Raw genomic sequence first — 24,585 nt, 5'->3', positions numbered from 1 at the left:
ACTGTTGAGGAGAGCCCTGCAGAGGAGCCGCTGGAGGAGGATGAGCCAGGAGATGGCAGTGGAGCTGATCGCTGCCTGCTTCTCCAGGCAGCAAATGAGGCGGATGAAGGAAGGCAGCTTCTGCTCTGCCTGTATCCAGGCTGGAATCCAAAGTAACCCACTGAAGCAGGAAACATCTCCAACGTGCAGCTTGTTCCTAACTCATTGCTGATGCCCTGGTCCCTCAGGCGGTCACGCTGCTGAAGTGCTTCCCTGATGAGAGCCACTGGAGCACTATGTCCGTGTTGCAGTGACTCTTCATGGCTCTTGCCAGCTCAGTTGTCTGAGCTCCTTTAGGAACTGCACTGAGGCAGAGCCCAGTTTTGTCCTCGAGTGTTTTCTAAACGCACTCAGCAACTGGAGGCTGCAATGAGACGTTTGTCACCCCTGTCAGTCTGTTCAGAACCCATTGTGCTGATCGGTGTCAGTTATATTGGGTGACTGGCAGGGAGTCAGAGGCTTTTGGGGCTTGGTCTATGGCAAAGCAGACTGAGATTGGACTTGCTTCCGTAGGTGAGAATAGGATTTCCAGCAGGATGAGGGCAGCGTGCTCTAGGAGAGCTGCAGGTACTGAGAGCATCACCTTGCTCTGCTCACCAGCACGGTGGTGAGAGCGTAGCCAATGTGTCCTGTGTGGAGATGATCAGTGTTACCTGGGCATCTCCTGTGCCACCTCAGCAGAAGCTCATCCCATCGGATGAAAAGCCCGATCTTGCTGCCTACATTTCCTGTTTTCTCCATGTTATATAGAACTGAACATATAAAATAGGTTGGCTGCTGATGGGCAGTGACCTAACCACTGCTCTGGTGAGTCCTTATTGATGACTTTCAATGCTAAATACAAGACCTAAGCCCACGTCAACAGGAGAAACGCAGGGAGGCTCCATGAGGTGAATGGAGCTCACTGTTGTCTTGCTTGTTAGCTCTTGAGGGTTTTCCTGATATTGACCATATAAATATTATTCAGCCACCAAACTTCTGTTGCTATAAAAGACACTGTTAGAGAACATTGTTGAGACAGCAGGAAGTGACTGGCTGCAATTGATGGTTCCTGTATCCATCTGCCTTGGAGACTGAGCCATAGGGATGGTAAAGGAAAGCTTTGGTTTTACACAGAGCCCATGGGCACAGGGGGGTCTGGCACAGATTCCATGGGTAAGCCATAACCCAGCTCGCTCTGTGCGCTGCAGGACGGAGGTGAAGCAGGGGAGGGATGTGCCACAGGAAGTGGATGCTGCGGGCTTTAGCGCTGGTTGTTGGGTGCTGATGCAACCTCGGTGGTGAGAAAACGGGACCCGCTCCAAGGGAAACGTGCACCGGGCGAGGGCCGCCTGCCTGTCCCGGGCTGCCTGGAGCCGGCTCAGCCCATGCAGCAGGCGCTGTCCTCACTTGCTCTCCACGGTTCTCAACAGTGGAAAATCACTGGGATAGGAGGATCACTCCCTGCCAAGCTCCTCCGTCTGCCATGGGTCGGGAACGAGCTTTGCCCCACTCCCCATCAGGGGGAAGGAGATGGGAGGCAGGAGAGAATTTGCCCTTTTGAGGGTCGCGTACCCCCTGCTGTGGTTTGAACACGGCTGCTGGGTTAACAAGGGCTGGTCTAGCTCCGAAGGTGGGGAATGCGTTGAGCACTCATAGCCCACACTGCCGGGGAAGCGGGGTGTGCTCTGCCTCAAGCCCCCCTGGATGCCTCTGGCTCCATAAGGGATAGAACACGCCCCTGGTAGCCGGGCTGGTGCTGGGGGAGGCTGCTGCTGCTGGTACCTAGCGGAGGGTGTCCTTTAGCAGCGGGGCGAGGCTGAAGGGCTCAGAATAGCAGCGGTTTGGCCGCAGCAGCGCTCGGGGCTCTGAACGGTGCCAGCCGGGGGGCAATGGAGAGCTTCGGGGGCTGCAGCCTGAGCTCGACGTGGCGGCGCCCGGAGCAGCGCCGGGCACAAAACCACGGCCTTTTTGCAGAGCTTTGCCCTTTTATTTGCGTCCTTCTATTCTCGAACGTCCCTAATTAAAGGCAAGGCAAAACCCAGCCTCTGACGGGCGCGTCCCCTCCCTGCCTCCAGCCTCGGAACAAGCGCGGCTTTATGCGGTTATCGCCGCAAATGAGAGCTCCTGCAAAGCCACCGATACCGCGGCACCGCCGCCCTGCAGCCCAGGGCAGGACATTGGGCTGCGGGCGCGCCTCTGCCATCACAACCCCCTCACACCCCCCGCCCGTTTATGGGGAACGCCGGTCTTGGGCATTGCCGGGGGCTGCTTGTTTTGGGGCAAAATCCCCCCAAAACGGTTAAATTGTTTCTTAATGATGGTTTTACTGATGCTCGGGGGGGGGGAGCCCGTTTAGTGAGTGTCCCCCCTCGCGGGGAAAGGGGCGTGTCTCCGCCAGGTCCCGCCCCCTGTGTACGGGTCGGCGCTGCTGCCATTGGCTGAGCGGGCTGCGACGTATACGGACTGCGGTTGCTCCGCGGGGCTCCGTTTGCGTCGCCTTAAAGGGGCCGCGCTCCCGGCAGCCCCGGCAGCGGCGCCGGCCCCGCCGCACAGCACCGAGCACCGAGCACCGAGCACCCGCCGGTGCCCGGCCCGAGCAGCGGCCGAGGGGCTGCGGCCGCCCCCGCAGCCGCCGGCACCGGGGCGGTTCCGACCCGGTAAGGAGGCTCCGGGGCTTGGTCGGTGCGAGGCGGCACCGGGGCGGCCGCTGCCGGTACCGGGAGGCGCCGACCTGGCGGGAGGCTCCGAGGAGCCGTGGCCGGGTGTGGGCTCCGGGAGGGGCCGATCCTGCAGCACCCTGCGGGGAGCGGGCGGTACCGGAGCGCCCGAGCGTGAGCGGGGCCGGGGCGCGCCGGTGCCTGCACCAGAGCAGCCGCCGCTGTCACTCGGCGCTGGCACCGGCGCCGGTGCCCTGCAGGGCGCGAGGCCGCGGGATGCGCGCTCCCGGCGGCGGCTCCGGTACCGCAGAGGGGGGGATCCGGTTTCGGACTCCCTCAACCCGGCACCCGCATCGGTTCTGGGGTGAAACCCGCGTGTTTTGGGGCTGTTGGGGGCAGCGCGGAGAGCGCCGGGGGCTGCGGTGACGCTGCGGGTCGGGAGCAGCCACCGTAAACCCGGGGTGCCCGGGACCACGTCCCCGTCCCCTGGGGCTGGGGTGAAGCAGGAGCCGCGGAGCAGGGGAAGGGGTGTGGTGGCACCGGGCAGGGCTGGCTGAGACCCCCCCGGGCAGGAGGACTTTATCCTCTTGCTCTGCCCTTAATCCTGGTCTGGGAGGAGGGCACTTGCGTTTGCCTAAAGTCAGTGGTGAAATTAGGGTGAAAAACGTTAAAATCGGGCAAAAGCTGGGTCTGGCGGGTGAGAAAATCCAGCCCCGGGGCTGTGCCTGCGGCTGGGAAATGCCCCCGGGTCCCCTCCGCAATTCCCGGCTCCGGGATCGGGCGCTGATCCCCGTGCGCACGGCGGAGGGCGGGGGGGGCAGCTCCGCACCGCTCCTCTGCGCGCACTTGTCCTGCCCTGACCCCTCCCCAGGCTTGAGGCTGCAGCGATAACGGGGGTGGGGAGGACCCCGGGAGGGCTGGGAGCGAAGCTCAGGGGAACAGGGCCAAAGCAGGCTGGGGCTGAGCCCAGCAGCGGGTTCTGCTCCTCACCCCGCGCTCGGTTGGATCCTTTCCTGTTTGATGGGATTAAGGAGCAAATCCCCCTCTTCTGCTCTGTTCCCACACCCAGGCTTTGCATCATGGTGGGAAGCGCGGCCGCTTTTCCCTTGGCTTGCAGGGAGTCCCTGTTCTGTGGACGCTGGACGGACGCGTTCCCGGGAAGCAGGCGCCGGGTGAGTCATCTCCGTGCAGAAATAGCTCCGCTGGGAGCAGTGGCACCATCCCCATGGGATTCACTTCTCCCTGCTCCGGATGGAGCCATGCCCCGCCGTCACCGGTGTGCCCGCTGATAGGGACTGGAGTCACAGAGGGCTGGGAGCTGCCCTGTCCTGCATGGGGCAGAGCCAGGGGTTGGGGTCCCACAGCTGGGCTCGTCCTTAGTGAGCACTGGTTTATTAAATCCCTCCCAATGCTGGGATCTCCCTTTTCTGTATCCTAAGGGGAAAACAGCACATACAGGAAGGGCATCATTTGCCCCACAGCCCCCAGAGGTAAATCCCATCCCATGTCTTTATTCCCTGAATAACCCTGGTTTAGGTTTTAATATCTCCTTTGCATACAAGCAATGCACATTTGGATGCAGTGAATTGAGGGCAGAGAGCAGAAGGCAGCTCTTGCAGGAGCGTGCTGGGATGCTCTGGTCTCCTGCTGGTGGATGGGAGGGAGCAGCATTGTCCAAGCGGACTTCATGGATTAGCATTTTCCTTAGAATTCCCACAGAAAACGGCCCAGGGGGCTCTTTCCTCCCCACAAACTCACCAAGGGAAGCTGAATCCAGCAGGCTCCGTGCAGCTGCACTGGGACACTGGGGCAAGGAGCCCAATGCAGCAACTGGGAGCAGTTGGATTTATCCCTGCTGGGGCTCACGATGCTTTAGGAAGAGCAAAGGAGCCCTGGGGAGCTGCAGGGACCTGTGCTGAGGGTGGTGATGGGCCAAGGAGGGAGCCAGGAGAGACCAAACTGGTTTTGCTCCAGTTTCTGATGTAGAACCATGGAACCCCAGTCTGGTTTGGGCTGAAGGGACCTCAGCACTCATCCAGCCCCAAGCCCTGAACGGGCAGGGGCATCTTCCACTGGAGCAAAACACAAGGACCTTGGGCCCAAAAGAGCTTTCCCAGTGAGGGTCCCCCTTGTCCCTTCGTGTGCCCACAGTGGTGTCCACAGTACCAGTGAGCCCATTCCCTGTAGCACAGTCTCCTTAAGGCTTTGACCCAAGTTCTTTTCTCACCGCTGGCAGCTCTTGAGGGCCTGAAACAGAGCCCCAAAGGACAATTCTTCTTTCACGTTTGGTCTTTTTCTGTTTCTCTGCCTCCGGACCTGCAATTTGTGGTGGCTGGTCCCACGCCCAGGCTAAATGGAGCATTCCTTGGCTTCAGTGATGCCTGCAAACACCCCTTGGCTTCCAATGGGGGCTTCCACAAAGCAGTGCCTGGTGCCTGCTGGGAGGCTCCCCAGGGCCCGGGGCTCCAGCTGGGCTCTCATCACGGTTGTGGTTTGTGCTTCCAGCACCGTCCTGGGCCACGCTGGTGCCCAGAATGGGTTGGTGCTGGGCTCCCGTCCAGCCCAGGCCCCCACAGAGCACCTTGGGCTGTGAAACCCCCCCTGCTGCTGGCGGCCAAAGCACTGCAACGCTCCCGGCCCGGCCGAGCCGTGCTGCTGGAGCCCGGTTCAAGTCACCCCAGTCCCAGGGGGTCACTGCTCTGCCTGCTCCATGCCGGGAGGATGCCACCATTGGAAAACCCATCCTGAGCTGGGATAACAGTGGGAAAGCGAGGGCACCATTGGAACAGAGTGTGTGGAGCTGGGGTTGATGGCTGAGCCGTGCTGCTGGAGCCCGGTTCAAGTCACCCCAGTCCCAGGGGGTCACTGCTCTGCCTGCTCCATGCCGGGAGGATGCCGCTGTTGGAAAACCCATCCTGAGCTGGGATAACAGTGGGAAAGCGAGGGCACCATTGGAACAGAGCGTGTGGTCCTGGGGTTGGTGGCTGAGCCACGCTGCTCCCTGCAGCAAAGCCCGGGCACTCGGGGGAATTAAGAGGGCTCAAAAGCATTAAAGGGGCCCTGCAGAGGCTCCTTTAATTCCTCCGTTCCCGGGAACAAAGGTCCCGAGTTTGGGAACTGGCTGCAGGACCCGGCTGTGCCCTTTGGTGCCGGACCCATTAACACCCCCCTGTTCCTGGTGCTTTGCAGGCGGAGGAGCCCTGAGCGCTGCCTTCAGCGAGCCGCTGCCCGCAGAGTGATGCTCTTACCATGAAGAGGTGCTGTGAGGGCGTGGGGCTGCCATGCCTCTTTAAGGTCAGTGCCATGTGCACCCACATCGTCCCCTCTCAGGAGCAGGAATTGGGGTCCCCATCCTGCAGGTCTCTGGTCGGGATCATGGGAGCACTGGGAGATGCTGCAGGGGCCGTGATGGCTTTAGAAGGGAGGCTCCGTGCCTGCTTTGGGGGTTAGAGCGGGGCAGGAGGAAGCTCTGAGTTATCCCAGGCTTTGTGGTGCCTACAGAGCCCAACCGGGGGGGAGCTGTGCCCGGGTGATGGAGCAAGAATCAGCTTGCAAAGTGTTTTCCTATTGGGAAGAGCCAGACTGGTCCTGCAGGGACACAAACCCCCTTTTGGGGTACCCCTTTGGGATAAACCCACCCCAAAGCGTCCCTAGGAGGGACGGATGCGGTGCTTGCTCAGCCCAGTGACCCCTTGACTGCAGGAACGGGATTAGAGCGGGCAAAATGAGCTCTTTCTAGGCAGGATAAAGGCCTTAGGGCCGGGGTGAGGATGCCAGCAGGGATTAGGTGCCCCCATCCCGGAGCCTCGCTGGGCTCAGCCGGCCAAGGAGCACGGCAGGGGCAGCACCGCGCGCTAACAGCAGCATCATCCCGCACCCGCAGGGTGTCGGCATGGCCGGTGCCCGGCCCCCCCGGTTCCTCCTTGTCTTTGACTTCGACGAGACCATCATCAACGAGAACAGCGACGACTCCATCGTGCGCGCGGCGCCGGGGCAGGCGCTCCCGGAGCACATCCGGCAGACCTTGCGCGAGGGCTCCTACAACGAGTACATGCAGCGGGTGCTGGCCTACCTGGGGGAGCAGGGCGTCAAGATGGGCGCCTTCAAGAGCGTGTACGAGAGCATCCCCCTGACCCCCGGCATCCCGGAGCTCTTCCAGTTCCTCTCCAAGCACCACGAGCTCTTCGAGGTCATCCTCATCTCCGACGCCAACATGTTCGGCATCGAATGCGCCCTGAAGGCGGCCGGGGTCTACTCCCTCTTCCGCAAGGTCTTCAGCAACCCGGCCAGCTTCGACAAGAGGGGGTACCTCACCCTGGGGCCCTACCACAGCCACAAGTGCCTTGACTGCCCGGCCAACATGTGCAAGCGCAAGATCCTGACCGAGTACCTGGCCGAGAGAGCGCAGGAGGAGCTGGAGTTCGAGAGGGTTTTCTACGTCGGAGATGGTGCCAATGACTTCTGCCCTGCGGCTGCTCTGACCGCTGCTGACGTGGCCTTCCCACGGAAGGGCTTCCCCATGCACCGGCTCACCCAGGACATGGAGAAGAAGCAGCCGGGAGCCTTCCAGGCCACCGTTGTCCCTTGGGAATCGGCTGCGGAGGTCGCCCGCTACCTGCAGGAGCTCCTCAGGAAGTGCTGATGGCTCGGAAGGGACCTGGGTGCTCGGAGAGGGTGGGAGAGGAGAGGCCTGGGGGGGGTCACACCATGGACCCGCTCCCGGGCTCCTTTCCCCTCCAGCTCCTCCTCCCCACTGGTACAAGCACTTTCCCCAGGTCCCCCTTCCCCTGCCCCATGGAGGTGAAGCCTCCTCTATGCACTCGGTGTTTGCCAACGCTAAAGGTGATTTGGGAGGGGGGAGGTTTGGTTTTCTTCCCTTCCCCTTTTGACTTCACAAGAGCAATTCCCAAAGGCCCAGGCTGGGTCCTCCCCACGGCTGGGCCCTGCACGTGCTTCCTCGCGCCTTCATCCTCCTCAGCCGCCCGGCCTGGCCATGAGCTGCCTGCCGCTGCCTTCATCCCGATGCTCCAGGGCTCTGCCTCTTCACGAGGCCACTGGAAATGGAACCCGGGGAATCTGAGCTGCCCGAGCTCCCCCTCTGCATCCCAGCCCCGCTCCTGGGCCTGGCGATGGAGGCATCGTCCCTTGGGACCTGACTCCCTGAACACCCCTGACCCGAGGAGCAGGAAGCCTTTGGGAAGGTGGCACCTGGGGAAACGCCTCCTCCAGCCCATCCCCAGGGCACTGCAACTGCACCCGAAGAGGAGGAGCTGCCCTTGCCTTCCACTGCCACCCTCTGCTTCTGCCTCCAGGGCAGGTTCCTCCTCATCCCGAGCCATCACCGGTGACCTCCCGGTGTGCGCTGGTTCAAACCAGCTCCCCTCGGCCCCTGGGGATGGGTTTCCCTCCTGCCCTGGTTGGGAGGTGCTGAGCACTGCCCCTGCCACCAGGTCCCCTGTTCCCTGCACTATGAACGGCCCCTTCCAGGCGCGCTGCAGAGGGGACCTTCAGCCTTCGCTGCTCTCTGGAGTTGGCTTCTCCCGGGTTTCTCCACAGCCTTAATGGCCCCTGAGGGTGGCGGAAACCCCTCCACAGCATCGGAACCCCGGCACAAACCTGGGCAGTGATAACCAAAGCAGCCCCGAGTCGTTCCTCCTCTTCCTTCATTCCCCCCTCCCCGTTCTTCCTCCTCTGGACCCTCTTCAACTGTGTTGGAACTTAAAGCCATGGAATTAAAGAAATGCATATCTGTGTATATGGATACAGAGCTGTATATTGCACACACGAGGTGTTTGTATCCAGGCCATAAACCTGGGTGTGCAACAGCTCCGTACGTGTTTGTTCCCTTCCTTGGGCCGGTGAAAGGGGGAGGAAGGTGATGGAGGGGGAGCAGCAGCGTGGGGCCAGGCTGCAAGCGATGCTCTGCAGGAGGGAGCCCCTTGGGTACCCCTTTGGTGGAGGATTGGGCTCATCCCTTTCTGCATCTCAACAGGCACGGGCACAGGGTGCCCAGAGAAGCTGTGGCTGCCCCATCCCTGGCAGTGCTCAAGGCCAGGTTGGACACAGGGGCTTGGAGCAAGCTGCTCCAGTGGAAGGGGTCCCTGCCCGTGGCAGGGGTTGGAGCTGGAGGAGCTTTAAGGTCCCTTCGAACCCAAACCAATTCTGCAGCTCAAGCTGATGGGGAATGGGCAGCAGGTTCCTGGGGCTGGGAGCATCGCCAGGATCAGCCCATGGGGACCAGCGTTTCCATCCCAGTACCTGCAGCAACCGATGCTGCTGCCATCAAATACACAAAGCAAGCGCAGGGGATGCTCTGATTCGGAGGCGAAGCGCAGCAGGAGCTGATCCAGGTGGGGATGATTCCTGCTGGGATTGCAGGGGGCTCACAAGGGCTCCACGTAATTGCCAGGGAAGAATCCCGCTTCCTGGCCCATGACACCCTCACACCAGCCGTCCGAGTGGCGCCGGGTGACGAAGAGGAGGGCACCGGGCTGGAAGGAGAGCTCGTTGTCCTGCTGCTGCGTGTAGGGGTACAGGGCCACCACTGTGAGAGGAGGGAGGGAAGGGCCATGGAGCCTCTGCCGGGGCTGCTCCGGGTTCACTCCAGCCCCAGGGCAGAGCCGGGCCCTGGGTGCTGTGATCTGGGCTCACCCAAGAGCACCCTGGCAGGGATCAGGGATGGGGGGATCCAAGGGACCTTTCTCCACGTAGCTCTGTGGGGCCCAGGGGGGGTCCTCTGCAGGGGGGGGTGGCAGTGGGGCCACATCCTCTGGGTCAGGCAGAGCTGGAGGTGGCGGCGGCGGCAGCTCGAGGTCATCGGGGGCTGCAGCATCAATGGGGGTGAGGGGCTCCATGGGGGACAGGGGCCACGCACGCTCCCCGTGAGCCCCCCGGGCCGAGCACCCCCGGGCTCACCTGGGGACAGGAGCTCCAGCGGGAGCAGCTCCGGGGGCCCGGGGAGCGGGGCTGGGGCTGGGGCTGGTGCTGGTGCTGGTGCTGGGATGGCGGCGGTGGGCGCTGGGCACGGTCCTGGCAGCGGTGGCGGTGGCGGGGGGGGGATGATGCCTTCACCAGGGGCCCCGCTGGAGCTGGGGGGCAGCAGTGATGGGGTCAGGGGGAGGCGAGGCTGGGGCCAGCTTTGCCCCCCCCCATTGAACAGGGACCCTTGGCCCATGCGGGGTGGGTGTCACTCAGTGGGGCAGGGGGTGCTGACGTGATGCAAACCCCTTCCCCACGCTGCGCCCCAGCCCTCCCCATCAGGGACCCTCTCCAAGAGGATGGGTGTCACTCAGTGGGGCAGGGGGTCCTGATGTGATGCAAACCCCTTCCCCACGCTGTGCCCCAGCCCTCCCCATCAGGATGGGTTTGCTCTAGAGACCAGCCCTGCCCAGAGCCACCGATCCCCAAAGCCCCGTTTGCCATCAACCCCCCTCTGCAGCAGTGACCCCCCCGCCCCCAGGCCCTCCCAGCCTCCCGCAGCACCGGTACCCGATGGAGATGGGCAAGGAGGAGGAGGAGGAGGAGGCCGCGGAGACCTTGCCCTCGGGAACCACCGGCGGCCGGACGGGCCCGGGGACGCGGCCGCTCCTCCTGCGGGCAGAGCAGGCGCTGAGCCCCAGCCTGGCTGCGGGGATGGGGCCGGGTTCCCGATGCCCCCAGCCCCGAGGCTCACCCCAGGGTGCCCGCAGCCTGCGCCGATGCCTTGGTCCCGTTGCGAGCCAGGGGTCCGGTGCGGGAGAGCTGCGCGCTGCGGTCCTGCGGGCGCAGGGAGCCGCGGGCTGAGGGCAGCGGAGCCGGGCACGGGAAGCGGCACCCCCGGCCCTGCGCTGGGTCCCCCATGGGAGCCGCGGGGCGGAAGGAGCCCAGGGAGGCGCCTGCAGCGTGGGAACCGCAGCCCCAGCGCTGCCGCTTCCCCCCCCCCCCGGCCCCACGGCGGCTCCGTGGGGACCGAACCCCCCCCCCAGCGCCTTCCTGTGCCGGGGACCCGGGGCCGCGCTTCCCCTGCGCTCCATTGGGCTGAGCCCCCCCTCCCTGCCTGGGACCACCGAGTCCCAATGGGATGAATGGGGGGGGGACGGGCAGAGCCCCCATTGAGCCGCTGTGAACCCAGCAGTGCAACGCTGGGAGCTGCGGGGAGCGCAGCCCCGGGCTCACCTTGACGCCGTGGCCGATGTGGTCCAGGACGCTGAAGTTGAGGGGTTTCCTGCAGTAGGGCTCCAGGCAGGGGGGGCTCGGGGGGGCCACGACCTTCTGGCCCGATGGGAGCCTGGTGCTGACGGCCAAAGAGCCGATCTCCCGGCGGGAAACCTTCTCCTTGTGCAGCTCAAGGCGCTGCGGAGGTGCCGCTGTCACCCCTGCCCCGTCCCGGGGCCTCCCCACCGCCCCTCCCAGCCCCATCTGTTGGGGGCGGATTGGGGGGACTGAGCCTGAACCCCACAGCCCGGCCACAGCCGCAAGGGCTGATCCTGTTCTGCTCCATCCTAAGTGATGCCCTCGGTGCCCGCACAGCAGATCTGGCCCTTCCTAAAGCAAGGAACGGGGCAGGGGGAGCCGTGGGCCTCAGCCACCCAAAGCTGTTTTCCTGCTGCTCCCAGTGTGATGCTGGGATCCCGTCTCCTCCCGTGGCTGGAAAAGCTCCAGGCGACTTCCAAGTGCCAGGAAGAGGGCGGGTGGTGACGGGAACCCACATCGGTGTCCCCAGGCTCCGGGAGGAGAGAGCCAGCCCCCAGCAAGGGCAGAGCCAGGCCAAGGCTCCGAGCCCCATCGCTTCACTTCAGAGCTTTCCCAGGCAGCTCCCATGGGACCCACCGGGATCTGTGAGTGCCCAGACCAGGAGAACACCCCAGAGAGCAGTGACCCAGCCCCAGATGGACTCATCCCCTGACACATTGGGGTCCACCAAGGACATGGTCTCACATCCCCACTGCCAGGTGATGCTGCATGGGGGGGGGGGGGTCTTTGTCCCCTCTGAGCTGCCCAAATCCCCCCTTTCCCACAGCCCCAGCACCGCGGGGTCCAACCTGCGCCACGCAGCTGATGTCGGCCTCCACCTTGCGCAGCTCGGCCGCCCGCAGCTCCAGCAGCCGCAGGAAGGCGCTGGCCAAGCCGCTCACCTGGTGGCTGACGCTGGCCAGGGACTGCGCGCTCAGCGCCATCGTCTCCTCCAGCGCCCGCCGCTGGTCGCTCGCCTGCAATGGGGGGGGGGGGCACGGGGAGCTCCACGTGGAGCCCCAAGGTCCCTTCCTTCTGCTTTCCAAATGCATCGAACTTCCCCCGGCCTCCCCTGCACCGGGGACGCGCTGGGGCCTCCCTGCGATGCTGCCGCTGCTGCTGCGTTGGTACCGCTCTGCTGGGGAGAGCCCAAGGCACCACCAGCACCGTGGGGACGGCGGCTCAGAACCCCCAGGTAGAACGGGCTGGGAAGGGACCTTAAAGCTCCTCCAGCTCCAGCCCCTGCCACGGGCAGGGACCCCTTCCACTGGAGCAGCTTGCTCCAAGCCCCTGTGTCCAACCTGGCCTTGAGCACTGCCAGGGATGGGGCAGCCACAGCTCCTCTGGGTCTCATCACGTTTCCCCTTCAGCTCCACTCTGGTAGCTCCAACCCCTCAGGAGCAGCCTCGGGGTCTGGCTTGAGCCTGTTTCACCCCAGAGGTCCCCATCCGGGACAAGCACCCGGTTCACCTCCACACCACCAAGAGGCACCCGCAGCCCCCTGGGGCCAACAGGGTTGTTGTCACAGGGGGATGATTCCCTCCATCCCAAACCCGCTCTGGGAACTGAGCACAAAACCCACCGTGGGGCAAGAGGGGAAATTGAGGCACGAGAGAACCCCCACGCATTGGGTAAGGGTCGCTCAGGCTCCCATCCGCAACGGCAGAGCCTTCCCATCACCGCCCAGGGACCACCAACCCCTCCACATCACCCCAGGGCTCACCCTCACCTGCAGGTAGTTGCTCTCGCAGTACTCGGCCACCCTTTGCAGGTTGCAGTGGTGCTGGCGCAGGGCCTCCCGCCCCGATGGGATGCGGCGCTGCAGCTGCTCCTGCTCCAGCTCCTGCTCCGGCTCCTGCTCCGGCTCCTGCTCCAGCTCCTGCTCCGGCTCCTGCTCCGGCTCCGCCATGGTGCGGGCTCTGCGCCCACTTCCTCCCCGGCGCCCTGCTTTGACGCTGACGCAGGGCCCCAGGGGCACCCCCACACCAGAGTGAGCTGGGGAGGAAGCCTCAGCCCCACGGGGGACGTGCGGGGCTCCCGGCAGCAGCAAAGGATGTGAGGCATGGACCCAAACCCACCCCGACCCCTGGGGCTGCCACCGGGTCCATGCACTGCTACTGCTGCTGGTGCTGCTGGTGCTGGTGCTGGTGCTGCTGGTGCTGGTGCGGGGCTCAGCCAGGCAGGGCCATGCCCCTTCCCTTCCCTTCCCCTCTCCGAGCCGGGCCGGGCTGGGCAGGAGATGCAGGCAAAGCCCCGCTCAGCACCACCCCGGCTGTGCCAAGAGCCCCCATGCAGGGCCCGTCCGCCCCTTGGCTGCTCACATCCCTGGGAGAGCCCGGGCAGGAAATCCCCCTCCTCCCGCAGGTGCTTCCCTGGGGCCTCCCCTGCTCTGTCCTCGGCCCCGGCTCCTCTGCACCCCCGGACAGGAGCAGAGCCCCTGCCCCGGCTCGGCCCTTCCTGAGCCCGTGGCCCCAGCAGCGCAGGGCCGAGGGAAATGAGGGATTTCCTCCGGCTCCTCACAGCCGGGAGGACCCAGAGCTGCTCCCGGCCCCCTGCGAGCTCCCCTGGCCCCGGCTCCTCTCCTCTCCCCCCCCTTCTCAACTCAGGGAAAGCTGCTCCAGGGCAGGACACGGTGCAGGAGGCCCCATCCCTGGCAGTGCTCAAGGCCAGGTTGGACACGGGCTTGGAGCACCCTGCTCCAGTGGAAGGGGTCCGTGCCTGCGGCAGGGGTTGGAGCTGGAGGAGCTTTAAGGTCCCTTCCAACCCAAACCAGGCTGGGGTTCTGGGATTCTATGGCACAGGCACCCATGGCAGGGGTTCAAAGGCTTCCTGCCCCCATCCCACAGCCCCACCACTGATTACCCTGGGCTTTGAGGCTAATGCCCAACACCTGACCAGCTTATTCTCCTGAGTCTATTATCAGCTTAAGGACAAGGACATCTGCTCCCCAGAGCTGAAGGAGTCCTCAGCCTGGAGCAGGAGAGCAGGACCGCAGCCAGCAGCATCCCCCTTTGGAGGGGTCTCTGAGCATCGCCACTGCTGCGAGGGGCAGCCCTCGTCCCCCGAGGTGAGTGACTGCTCCCCCGGGCACACATCGCACCGTGGGGTACCCCTGGTTTAGGCCAGCAGCTGTGGCTCCTGTGCTCTGCTCTGGGGCATGGCTGGGGAGAGGAGCGGCCACAGGAAGCCAGGAGGGTCTGGGACACACCGGGTTTAAAGCCCAGTTCTGTGATGGGAACAGATCTCAGGCCAGGGCAGCTTGTGCAGGGATCTCCCATAGCCCCTGGGTGGGCTCTTCCAGCCTCCATGGCCCCAAAATCTTCCAGGAGCAGCCAGCAACGCCTCCGGGTGCAAACAGGCGAGGTCAGAGCAAGGAAGGGGCCCCAATGGGCATCATCTGGGGGGGAAGCAGGGACCAGGAGGGTCTGGTTTGCAGAGCTGGCACCCAGGTTCTTACAGCCCAAAGGCAGAAGCCTTTTCCCGAGCTAAGCCCCACTCAAGCGGTCACCTCAAGGCTTGTGGTAGCAAAGAGCTCCTTAGAAACCAGGCTGGGTCCTCCTCTGCCTGCCCTCCAGCTGCATCAGTCACCCTGTGCCCGCTGAGACCAAGGCAATGGCACTCTGGTTACAGCAGACGGTACAAGAAGGGCTTTGAAAGGTGCCTCCTGCTTTTAGAACCTTCTAAAGGTTTTCCTTTAGCATCAGCCCAGCTCCCACCGTGGGAGGAGCTGAGACAGAGGGGTTTGCACCACCAGCAGGGCTGGAGCAATGGTCCTGGGGTGCCCAGCTGTCCCCAATGAGCTGTTTCCCCGTGCTTACAGGGCAGAATGGCTCAGGACATGACAGAGAAGGAGCTGCTGAAGATGGAGCTGGACCAGCTGAAGAAGGAGGTGAAGAACGAGAGGCAGATGGTGAGTCCTGACCCAAAACACAGCGGGGCCGTTCCCTGGCTGTGCTGCAAGGGAGGAGAGCCCCAACCCCTGCCATTGAACCTCCAGCAGGGAGCAGCCCCCATGGGGCTTAGCCCCGTGTCCTCACACCCCCCGCTGGGTGGGATGCTCATGGGCACGGTTCCCCCCTCCTGGCCGCACAAACGGGTTTGCAGGCAGCTCTGCCGTGAGGATTTGATCCCGTCCCTCCCATGGAACGTCTCCTTCCTTGGCAGATCTCCAAGACCGGCAAGGAGCTCAAGGAGTACATCGAGTCCATGGCAGGAGAGGACCCGCTGCTGAAAGGAGTCCCCGAGGACAAGAACCCCTTTAAGGAGAAGGGGGGCTGCACCATAAGCTGACCCCGCTGCTGCTGTCACCGCTGGGCACAGGGGTGCTCCCATGTGCAAGCCGGGACTGTCCAACCCTGCTTTCCCTGTAGTCTGCCCTCGGCACCGGGGGGTCCGGCACCCAAGCGTAGCGCACCTAAGGGCCAGCAAAGGCAGCAAAGCAGAGCAGCAGCCCCCCCATGACCCCTGGCACGGAGATGAGGCTCAGCAGCCAGCACGGCGCCGGCTCTCGGGCTTCCTGCAGGCAGAACTTGTGCATTGGAGCCGCAGCAGCAGCCTGGGCTCCACCGAAACCGCGGAGCTGGGTTCAAGCAGGCCGGGTCCGGAGCTGAGCCCCGCTTGCTGCAGCAGAACCGGGCCCAAGTCAGTTCCTCTCCGTGCCTCCGGCGCAGCAGGGGTCATCCCCACCGCTTCCTCCCCTGGAAACCCCCCCGGCAGCCATGGGAATGCAAGGCCCGGTCCTGCCTGCGCCCACGGGGCTCCGAGCACTGCCCCTGCTGCCCATCAGCTCCGTGCTGCTGCAGGGCCCCACCGCACCGCGGCCCAGCCGCCATGGGGATGGCTGGGAGCAGGCAGGGCAGGACTCTGAGCCCTAAGGTAGCAGTGCCAGGCTGGGATCCCCCTGCTCCCAAGGGCAAACCTCATCCCCTGCTTCATAGAAATAAGCCAGCTCCTGTGCTCAGGAGGGTGATGCTCTGGGGAAGTTTTGGGGCTGTTTGGGGTTTTCTTTTCCTCACCCATCACAGCTACGTGCGATCTTTGGGGAAAACACTCCAAAACTTGCCCAATCTTATTATTTCAGCTCTTTTTATTTGCAGCTCTTCTTATTTCTGAGGGCCCCTCAGGCCCTGTCCCACTCCTGCCTCCTGCCAGCCCACCTCTGACAGCACAGGGCTCCTCAGAGCCCAGACCCGCTCAGCTCCACACATCCCATGGCAGAGTCAGGCCCGGCAAAGACCTCAGGGCAGGAGCCAACCTCGTCCATCCGGTGCTCGGGAAGGGGCGGCGGCGCAGGCAGTTCCCGTTGGGAAGGCTGCGGGTGGACCACGGTGCTGAGGAGCACACGGAGATGGGCCTGGCCCCCAGTTCAGTGCTGTGCTTGAAGGGAGGCTGCTGCCAACCCCACCTGGAGCAGCGTTTTCCTGCCTGCTGGGCCACGGCTTGGTCCCACCCAAGCCAGCCCTGCTCAGCACCGCCTCCGGGACCCCTTCAGCCCCAGCAGCACCCCAGGATGGGCGGTCCCTGGCAGGGACTGACCCAAGGAAGAGGCTTTTCCTCCCCCCCGCTCCCTGCGGCAGCTCCAGCACGCACCCACCCCCCTACCCAACCCAGACCGAAACAAGGTGGTTTTGTTCCTTCCTGCAGACGCTAAATAAACCCCACAGCTCCACCGCGGCCTCTCGTTGTGCGGCGGCACGGGGCAGGGCTGGAGAGCGGCTCCACCGGGGCCCGCGGAGCGCCAGAGCGGCGCTGCCTGGGCTGCGGGGCCGATAACCGGGGCGCGACCGGGTCTCCTGCAGGGACTGACCCCGTTAACCGGCGTTAAACGGCTGGAAAAGTGCGTCAGAGCCGCTAAGCCGCTGCTGAAGGGATTCGGGACGCTTCTGGCCCCAACGGCGGCTTAAGCACTGGCCAAGGCTCCTCACACTGCACGACCGAGACCTGCACTCGCCGGATTCCTACGCTCTAATGCGGCGTCGCTCCACCGACAGCGGGGGGGAGGCGGGGCTGAGGGCGCTTTCAGCCAATAGAAGAACGGAGACGTAGGAGTGACATCCCGCAAAGCCAATCAGCGCTGAGCGCTAGGCTAGCGCTCCTGCCCTCAGCACAGGCCCGCCTCTCCTGCGCATGCGCAGTCGGGAAGCGGCGCCCCCGCACAAAATGGAGCCCGACGGGTGCCGGGGGTGGGATTGGGTGCCCCCGGTTGCCTCCCCTTTGCCCTTCCGCCCCGCTTCACGTCCGCCTCCGTTGCGTTACCGGAACGGGCGGCGGAGAGAGGCAAAAAGAACGCGAGGTCCCACCGAGATTTGAACTCGGATCGCTGGATTCAAAGTCCAGAGTGCTAACCATTACACCATGGGACCGCTGCGTAGCGTGGGTATCCCTGCGCCCTCACTGTACCCCGGTGCCCGACGCCGTCGTGATGCTCGCTCCCGTTATCCCGTTGTTGCGGTGATGGGATTCTGCTTCCTATCCCTGCCTTCCCTCTCCGGTACCGGCAGCCCCAGGAACCCCCCCCCGGGTGGCTCAAGGGCACCGATAGCGACCTTGAGCCACCCGGGAGGGGGTCCGAAAGCTGCTGCACATGCAGGACGCATCCGCATCCTCCCCTCCCATCACCTCCGGGATAGGAAATGCTATCAATCAGTCCTTAAAACCCCGTTAAATCACGATACCGGCCCCTTTTGGGTGCTACCGGCACTGAGGACAGTTCAGAGCATCCTCTGGGATACCTCCGAGCTTCACCGCTGCCGCCTGCGCTCAGTCAGCACCAACCCTCAACACCGATTTGCCCCGTTTGTTTGGGTTTTCTTCTATTTCTCCTTTATTTTTCCTCTATTCCCTCTTTATTTCCCCATTTCCTCTTTATTTATCAATTTTTTTCTATTCCCCCCTCTTCCTCTCCATTTCCTCTTTTATCAATTTTCCCCTATTCCCCCTTTTCCCCTCCATTTCTCTCTTTCTCACTTTTCGCCCAGTTTCCCTTTTCTATTTTTTCCTATTTCCCTCTCTTTTCCCCTTTATTTCTTGATTTTTACTCCATTTCCTTTCTATTTCTCCTTCATATCCTCTATTTCTGTATTTTCCTCCATTTCCCCCTTTATTTTGCCTTTCCTCCCCATTCCCCCTTTATTCTGACTTTCCTCCCCATTTCCCCTTTATTTCTCTATTTTCCTCTATTTCCTCTTTATTTTCCTATTTCCCTCCATTCATTTCCTCTATTTGTCCTCCAACCCCCCTTTATATCTCTATTTTTCCTTTAGCCCTCCTTTATTCCTCTATTTCCTATTTCTTCCTATAATCCTCTATTCCTTTCTCTGTTCCCCCCTCTATTTCCTCTTCTCCACCCCGTACAAACACACACAAACACTTTGTGGAGGGTTTTTTTTTTGCTCATTTGTCTTTTTTTCCTCTTTATTTTTCAATGAAACAGTGGAGTGAAGCGGTTTGTGGCAAAAAAACGAAACCAAACCAAGGAGAAAAAGAACAACCTCGCTGGAAGAGCAACGGAGCCCACGTCCATCCAAAACCCCAACTCCACATCCAAGCCAACAAACTGCCTCACGCGAGGGGACAAGGCAAGAACACGGACGAGAAGAGGAAAGGAGAGGGAAGGGGAGAAAAAAAATCAGCTGAAAAGAGGAAAAACCAATTCTCAACGCAGGAAAGCACAACTGAGCTTCAGAATAGCCTCAAGTTGCATTGGGGTGGCTGCCGGGAGGAGCGGCACCTTTGGGTGCACCCGGCCGGTGGATGAGGAATGGGTGCTCCCAGTGATGCAGAGTGATGCAGCACCCCCAGTTCAGCCCGATCCCCGCCTCACGCTGCCACCAACCCCACCAAGCCACTGGGAAAAGAAGGAAAACCATCCCATGGCCTGCGATTCCAACAGCAAAAGCCAGGCTTGGACTGGGCTGGGGAAGCGGGGAGGATGGAGGCGCACTGCTATGGAAGTAGTGCTATGGGAGAAGGAAGTAGCCATGTTCTAAAGGAAAAAAGGAGATCATGGAAGATTGAGCATTCAAAAGAACACCAGTCACAGCCCAACGTTTTTGGACTGCTGAGGTCTGGAGCTTTTACAACTAACGACCACTTTCAAATGAAAAAGAAAGCCCATAAATTCTATTCTTAAAGAACATTTTTCTTTGGAAAAAGAGAGTAGTTACTTTTTTTTTTTTTTTTTGCTTGTTTTTTACATTTTTTCCCCTAAACTACAGCCTGTGGAGTTGCCACTACCTAGGTTTCCATCTATTGTCGCTAAGAGGTAGATAAAACAAAAATGAATTGGTTATATATAAGGTCGTGCCCCCCAGGTTTGATGTGAGGTGAAGCTGAGGGGCTCCACGGGCACCGGCCCCTTGGGGCTCTCAGGAATAGCTCAGGCTTCCTCTGGAGCCACCCTAAACCCAATTGGGCCGCAGGAGGTGGCAGTGGCACGGGGGGGGCATGGGTTTGGGACAAGTTTTCCTCCCGAAGTCAAGGAATTTGATCCCGAGATGGATCCAGATGCGCTTTGAATGAACCAATGTGATTAACTGCTGGGTAGCGAACACTCACACCGAGTACGGCCATGTGAAGGATTACTTCCTGCCCTGATTCCAGTCAATCCTAATGATTTCCCAGGATGATCTGCCAACAGCGATGGGAGAGCCTGGCAAGCCCAGTCCCATTCCCTGCCTCCTGTCCTGCCGGAGCCATGCCCTTCCCCACTCCGAAACATCAGCAAACTCTTTCCCATTGGATCTGGTGCTGCTTTACCAAGCTCATTTCCCAAACTGGTCCAAAACCAAATGGCTTCAGTCCTGTTGTACATTCTGACTCCTGGGGCTGAAATTATTAACTAAACTTGGGGGGTTTAAAGCAAAAATAATCCCTTTCGGTGTCAGCTCGTGCTGATCTGCAGCACCCGAGTGCTTTCCACAGTTCATAACCCACTGCACTGCCACATGAGTGGGGACAGGCTGCTGCTGTGGTCCAGCAGAGCATCCTGCTGCTGTGGTCCAGCAGAGCATCCTGCTGCCATGGTCCAGCAGGGCATCCCGCTGCCGTGGTCCAGCAGAGCATCCCGCTGCTGTGGTCCAGCACAGCATCCTGCTGCCGTGGGCCAGCAGAGCATCCTGCTGCCGTGGGCCAGCAGAGCATCCCGCTGCTGTGGTCCAGCAGAGCATCCCGCTGCCGTGGGCCAGCAGAGCATCCCGCTGCCGTGGGCCAGCAGAGCATCCTGCTGCCGTGGGCCAGCAGAGCATCTTACCACCACCAATCAGAGGTATCCAGACAACTAAGGAATGCTGTAATGCACAGTAAAGCAGCAGGGATCAACCTCACACCCAAGTCAACCCAGGGTTGAATTTTAAAGGGTCCAACTTAGCCACGGTCCCACCCCACCACATCCCAGCATCGTGCAGAGCCTTCCTCATCCACTCTCCTCTTCCACCACACCGCTCTCCCGAACAGCCAGGACACCAAAGCGGCCTCCCCACCAGCCAGGAGGGTCTCTGCTGAGCTCAGGGGGGCTGGAGGCCAGATCCTGCCACGGGGGGCAACAAGGGACCCTCCATCCTTCCCTTGGGGCCTCCCACCAGCTCTGAGGTAGTTTGCACGTGTGTGTTTCCAGCTCCAGCACCTGCACGGTCTCTGCACTAAAACTCCTGATTCCAGAGCCTTGGGCTGGTTTTGCTCCGCTCTGCATCTCCTCCCCATCACCAATGAGTTAACAAAAAGACATGAAATTAAAACCAAAACACAAACAGAACAAGGAGAAAAGCTGATACGACCAAACGGGGTCGCATCTCTCTCCTCCCCAACACAAAGCCACCATCGGGCATCCCAAATCCATTCTAGCCTTGAATAGTTATTGCCAAGCACCAGATACCCGGCCCATGGCCACCCACCTCCAAGGAGCAGATCGAAGCCTCCCGAGCTCAAGTACTGCTAATTCCCACTGCTCCCAGAGCAAATCCATAGCCAAATCCAGCCCTTTGACTGGGAAAGACTCGGCACGACACAGCCCGAGCCCAGTGCATTAGGAGGATGCTGAAATACATCCGTGCCCTCGGGAGAATACACATTTCACAGGATCACACCGATTCCGTCCAAATGAAACCAAAAAAAGCTACGACAGAAAATAAAAGGAATTAAAAACGACCAAAAGAAAACCAAAAGCAGAAAGAAAAAAAACAACCTCAGAGCTTGAATTCTCCCCAAATAAGAAAAGTTCCAAACCTATCAAAGCCTATGTTGTGTGGAGGCAGGGGCAGGGAGGGAAGACCTACACCAATAAGAACTTAACTTAAAGAAGTCTTCAGCTGCCTTAGAGCAAGCCTGCATTTCTGATCTTTGCTTTTCCAGAGCCCAGAAACCATTCCCAACAGCAGGAGCTTCACAAAGGTTTTTCCCTCTGGCACTGATTCACTGTTTAACTTCCGCTCCTTGCTCCCACTCGTTCTGTACTAATGCAATGAAACCAAACCCCAAACCTAAGGCCCAGGAAACAGAAAATGAAGCTTTCAGGCAGTTTCTTTCCAATATTTACACTGGATTTTCCTCTGACTCCATCAAACCCTTCCCCGTGCATCAGCCAGGTCAGGCTGCAGGGAGGGAGCATGGTCCAGGCAGCGCTGCCAAGCCCAAGGATGCTCTTGACGCCTAAGAAATCATTTAGAGCTTGGAAGAGAAGAACCGTTGGATTTGGGGATTCTCCTGTTCCTTTTCCTCTCTTTGTCTCCAGCTGCACAGCAGAAGCCTCCAAGAGCATTAAAGTGAGGTGAACCCCTAAATCCAAGTCTCTCCATCACATGGTGGTGGCTGGCTCCAGCGATGCTCTGCACAGGACACAGCACCAAGAAGCACCAAGTGCTTCCAAGACATAAACTGGCCCATCCTCACACCAGCCCTATGAGGTAGGAGAGCAGCATCACCCCCAGGGGGGGAACTGAGGCACAAAGCAGCACTTGGGTTTCCTTTCCAACCCTGTTCCCAACGCTGCCCACAGGCTCCCTATATCCACTTAAAAGCTCTGCATCCCCATTCCCCCATGGAGAAGGATGTTTCAGGATACCCCCATGTACCCCAGGATGGGGCAAGGGCTGGGGCTGCTCCTTGCTCATGGGGAAGAAAAACAATGGCAATGAAAAATAAGGTTAAACCCAGATTATTTCTGCTGTGATAAAAACGAGGCAGGGAGGAGGCACCGGCACCTCTCACCGCTCCATATGGAAATTCCCCCTCAATTACCTCTTATTCCCGAACCCAGCTGCTGAAGGAGCTGCCATGGGACCAGGGATCCCTCCTGCTTGCTTTTGGGGTTCACTCCCATTATTTTCCCCTGCTTATTCGCTCCATGCATGACCCAGGGCTCGCTCGAGTCTCCTGCCACCCCTCTCATCCAGCTGTGCCAGGGATCCCAGCTTATCCCACTTTTGCTCTTCCCAGCTCAGCGTGGCTCCAGAGAAAGATGGGAGAAGCTTGGAAGCACCCTCCTTACTGCAAATCACTTCATATATATAAATAATTTCCCTAAGGAAAACAGAGAGATCCCCCTGGAAATAAGCACCAATCACTCCTACATTACGGCACCGGGACCAGCTTGGGGGTGGGAAAAACATCCACGGTTTCCCTGAATCATCAGATTTTAGGTCATCTTCTCACTGCAACAAGCGGATCAACAGGACTGGGGGTGCTCAGGAGTGGGATTTGGGGTGTTTTGTTGGGGTTTTGTGATGTTTTCCTTATCAATGACACAGCTTGAAGCAGTTAACCCGAAACGCTTGCTGTTGGAAAGACAATTCTCATCCCGAATTCTGAATACACGGGTCTGTGCAAGGCTGGAATTAAAGGAAAAAAAAAAAAAAAGGGAAGTAGAAAGCCACAGGTTTCAAGCAATAAAACTGTTTTTCCCAGGAGAAATGCCAGGTTTCCTAAAAAAAACCAGAGAAACCAATGAGGAAAACCCCATGGAAGCCCCTCTCCCATCACATCAAGGGGCAGGAGCTGCTGCCAGGGTGCTGCCAAACCTGAATTTTGCTCTTTTGAGCCCAAATTTATGGGGAAAAAAAAAACCAATAAAGGGTCAGAGCTTCCCTACTGGAGCTGGGCTGGATCCCATGCTCTGCTCCCACCCCAAACCTGTCAATGGGAGAGGTGCAGGTGCTGGGCTGAGGACGGCAGCACTTGATCCATTATAAACCCTTGGTATTTAACCCCTGTTCAAGCAAGGGCTGTTTGCTTGCAGCTGAAAACCAGCAAGATGGGACTTTAAAAACCCAATAAACCAACCCTGGGAACCTTTTAGAGCACGCAGAGGAGTTCAGGCCCATTGGTCCTCAGGATCGGATCCCTCTTTCCTCTCCTCTATGCATCCATATTAAAAACGTGGCTCCCATTCTTTTACATTGCTTTTCCCTCTTTTTTTTTTTTTCCTTTTTTTTTCTTTTCCTTTTTTAAAACCATTTAATCCTCGGTAAAACGGAGGCAAATCTCTGTCAAATACTTAACAGCATCATAGTGGAGAAGATGGTTTCGACGCTGCCTCCGTGGCAACCCAGGAGGCCGATTCGGTTGGGTTCTGGGATATATATATATAAAGATATATAAATATATAGATATATATATATGGCTTCCAAGTGTTTGTATAAAAATTGCCTGAGCTGGTGTGGTTTCGATACCAGCAAACCCCTTGTACCCCACTTTGCATAGTCAATGCTGCCCTAGGAGTCCATCCTTGCATCCCGGGAGTGGAAGAGTTCTCATCCCAAAGCTCTTTCGTACTTTGATTTCGCGCTGGAGGTGGCTTGAGAAAAGGCCTTTTGCAGGCAGTGGCAGGTTTTTGGTGGGTTTTTCTCACTGGAATTCATTCCCAAAAAAAAAAGGAGAAAAAAAAAAAAAGGAAAAAAAAAAGGAAGAAAAAAGAAAAAGCAAGAAATTAAGTTTTCTCCAATCGAAAAAGAGTTGGTGGCTGTGATTTATCCAAGGTCTCGAAGAGTCGCGACATGTGACAGCCCTTGTGTCGTGCCGACATTCCTGACATGGCATGAAAAGGCCAGAAACGTAATGAAGAAGCTGCTGCCATCTTTTCCACTATGGGATTCCTGGCGTTCTCCATAGAGAGCTCGTCCCACCTGGGTTTGCCTGCGCGTAACTCCTGGCTCAGAAGAAATTCTCCAACTTCTCTGGTTTTCATTAAAAAAATAAAATATTCAAGACTATTCACGACTTTTATATAAAATATCAGCAAGCCCCAAAGAAAAAACTAAACTCAAGGAAAAAAAAAACAAAAAACCCAAAAAACACAAAACACCAAAAACATCCATTGCTGAGGTAACGTCATACCTTGAGGTAGCTTTTTTTTTTTGCTTTTATCTTCTTTTTTTTCTTTTTTTTTCCTCTTTTTTGTCTTTTTTCTTCCTCCCCCGGTGGCGTTGGCCTCTCATTGCTCAAACACACAGCAAGACCTGGCCTGCCCCCCTTCCCCACACCTCCCTCTTGCTGCAGTGGTCTCAAGGACAGGACCTGCTGCCACCTTCCCTTCTCAATGGAAGCCCCCCTGCTGCATCTCAAGCTGGGCTTGGACCTGGAGGAGGAGCCCAGGGAAAGGCTGGGCTCTGGTTGGGACAAGGACTGCTTCAAAGCACCACGTTGAGGTTGGGGCCCAATTCCCTCCTTTTAGCTGCAAACCGGCTCACCCGGAGCTGCTCCCACG

At 59.7% G+C, this 24,585-nt stretch overlaps 3 protein-coding genes and 1 non-coding gene across 4 annotated transcripts; 2 read left to right on the top strand and 2 right to left on the bottom strand.

Moving 5' to 3' along the window:
• Positions 1-2,609: 2,609 nt before the first annotated feature.
• On the top strand, positions 2,610-7,388 carry PHOSPHO1 (phosphoethanolamine/phosphocholine phosphatase 1). Its single transcript, XM_061343121.1, has 4 exons — positions 2,610-2,678; positions 3,748-3,850; positions 5,868-5,972; positions 6,562-7,388. The coding sequence occupies exons 3-4, from the start codon at positions 5,928-5,930 to the stop codon at positions 7,318-7,320; spliced, it is 804 nt and encodes a 267-aa protein (XP_061199105.1). The 5' UTR covers positions 2,610-2,678; positions 3,748-3,850; positions 5,868-5,927; the 3' UTR covers positions 7,321-7,388.
• A 1,617-nt stretch (positions 7,389-9,005) lies between these two features.
• On the bottom strand, positions 9,006-12,726 carry ABI3 (ABI family member 3). The gene is made up of 8 exons (XM_061343253.1): positions 12,619-12,726; positions 11,699-11,866; positions 10,833-11,009; positions 10,351-10,433; positions 10,167-10,268; positions 9,594-9,766; positions 9,376-9,501; positions 9,006-9,222 (listed from the first exon to the last, which is right to left on the bottom strand). Exons 2-8 carry the CDS (start codon positions 11,831-11,833, stop codon positions 9,062-9,064), a joined length of 957 nt encoding a protein of 318 aa, XP_061199237.1. The 5' UTR covers positions 11,834-11,866; positions 12,619-12,726; the 3' UTR covers positions 9,006-9,061.
• A 1,968-nt stretch (positions 12,727-14,694) lies between these two features.
• On the top strand, positions 14,695-15,363 carry GNGT2 (G protein subunit gamma transducin 2). Its single transcript, XM_061343150.1, has 2 exons — positions 14,695-14,799; positions 15,054-15,363. Exons 1-2 carry the CDS (start codon positions 14,716-14,718, stop codon positions 15,177-15,179), a joined length of 210 nt encoding a protein of 69 aa, XP_061199134.1. The 5' UTR covers positions 14,695-14,715; the 3' UTR covers positions 15,180-15,363.
• A 1,816-nt stretch (positions 15,364-17,179) lies between these two features.
• On the bottom strand, positions 17,180-17,251 carry TRNAQ-UUG (transfer RNA glutamine (anticodon UUG)). The gene has a single exon. It is a non-coding gene; the product is annotated as a tRNA-Gln (tRNA).
• Between the last annotated feature and the right edge of the window lie 7,334 nt (positions 17,252-24,585).

Source organism: Neopsephotus bourkii, unplaced genomic scaffold, assembly GCF_033783945.1.
Source record: "Neopsephotus bourkii isolate Nb327-2 ecotype Australia unplaced genomic scaffold, CSIRO-AGI_Nbou_v1 NB_1821, whole genome shotgun sequence".
NCBI classification, from domain to species: domain Eukaryota; kingdom Metazoa; phylum Chordata; class Aves; order Psittaciformes; family Psittacidae; genus Neopsephotus; species Neopsephotus bourkii.
The sequence above is the reverse complement of the archived record's forward strand: the minus strand, read 5'-3'. Positions and strand labels throughout refer to the sequence as shown.

Bases quoted from the DNA above. Each gene is read 5' to 3' on its own strand.
- PHOSPHO1 (XM_061343121.1), top strand. From the start codon at position 5,928: ATGAAGAGGTGCTGTGAGGGCGTGGGGCTGCCATGCCTCTTTAAG. The intron at 5,973-6,561 runs GTCAGTGCCATG...CCGCACCCGCAG, and splicing joins GGCTGCCATGCCTCTTTAAG to GGTGTCGGCATGGCCGGTGC.
- ABI3 (XM_061343253.1), bottom strand. From the start codon at position 11,833: ATGGCGCTGAGCGCGCAGTCCCTGGCCAGCGTCAGCCACCAGGTGAGC. The intron at 9,767-10,166 runs GTACCGGTGCTG...GCTGCCCCCCAG, and splicing joins TCCTTGCCCATCTCCATCGG to CTCCAGCGGGGCCCCTGGTG. The intron at 9,502-9,593 runs GTGAGCCCGGGG...TTGATGCTGCAG, and splicing joins GCTGGAGCTCCTGTCCCCAG to CCCCCGATGACCTCGAGCTG.
- GNGT2 (XM_061343150.1), top strand. From the start codon at position 14,716: ATGGCTCAGGACATGACAGAGAAGGAGCTGCTGAAGATGGAGCTGGAC. The intron at 14,800-15,053 runs GTGAGTCCTGAC...CTTCCTTGGCAG, and splicing joins TGAAGAACGAGAGGCAGATG to ATCTCCAAGACCGGCAAGGA.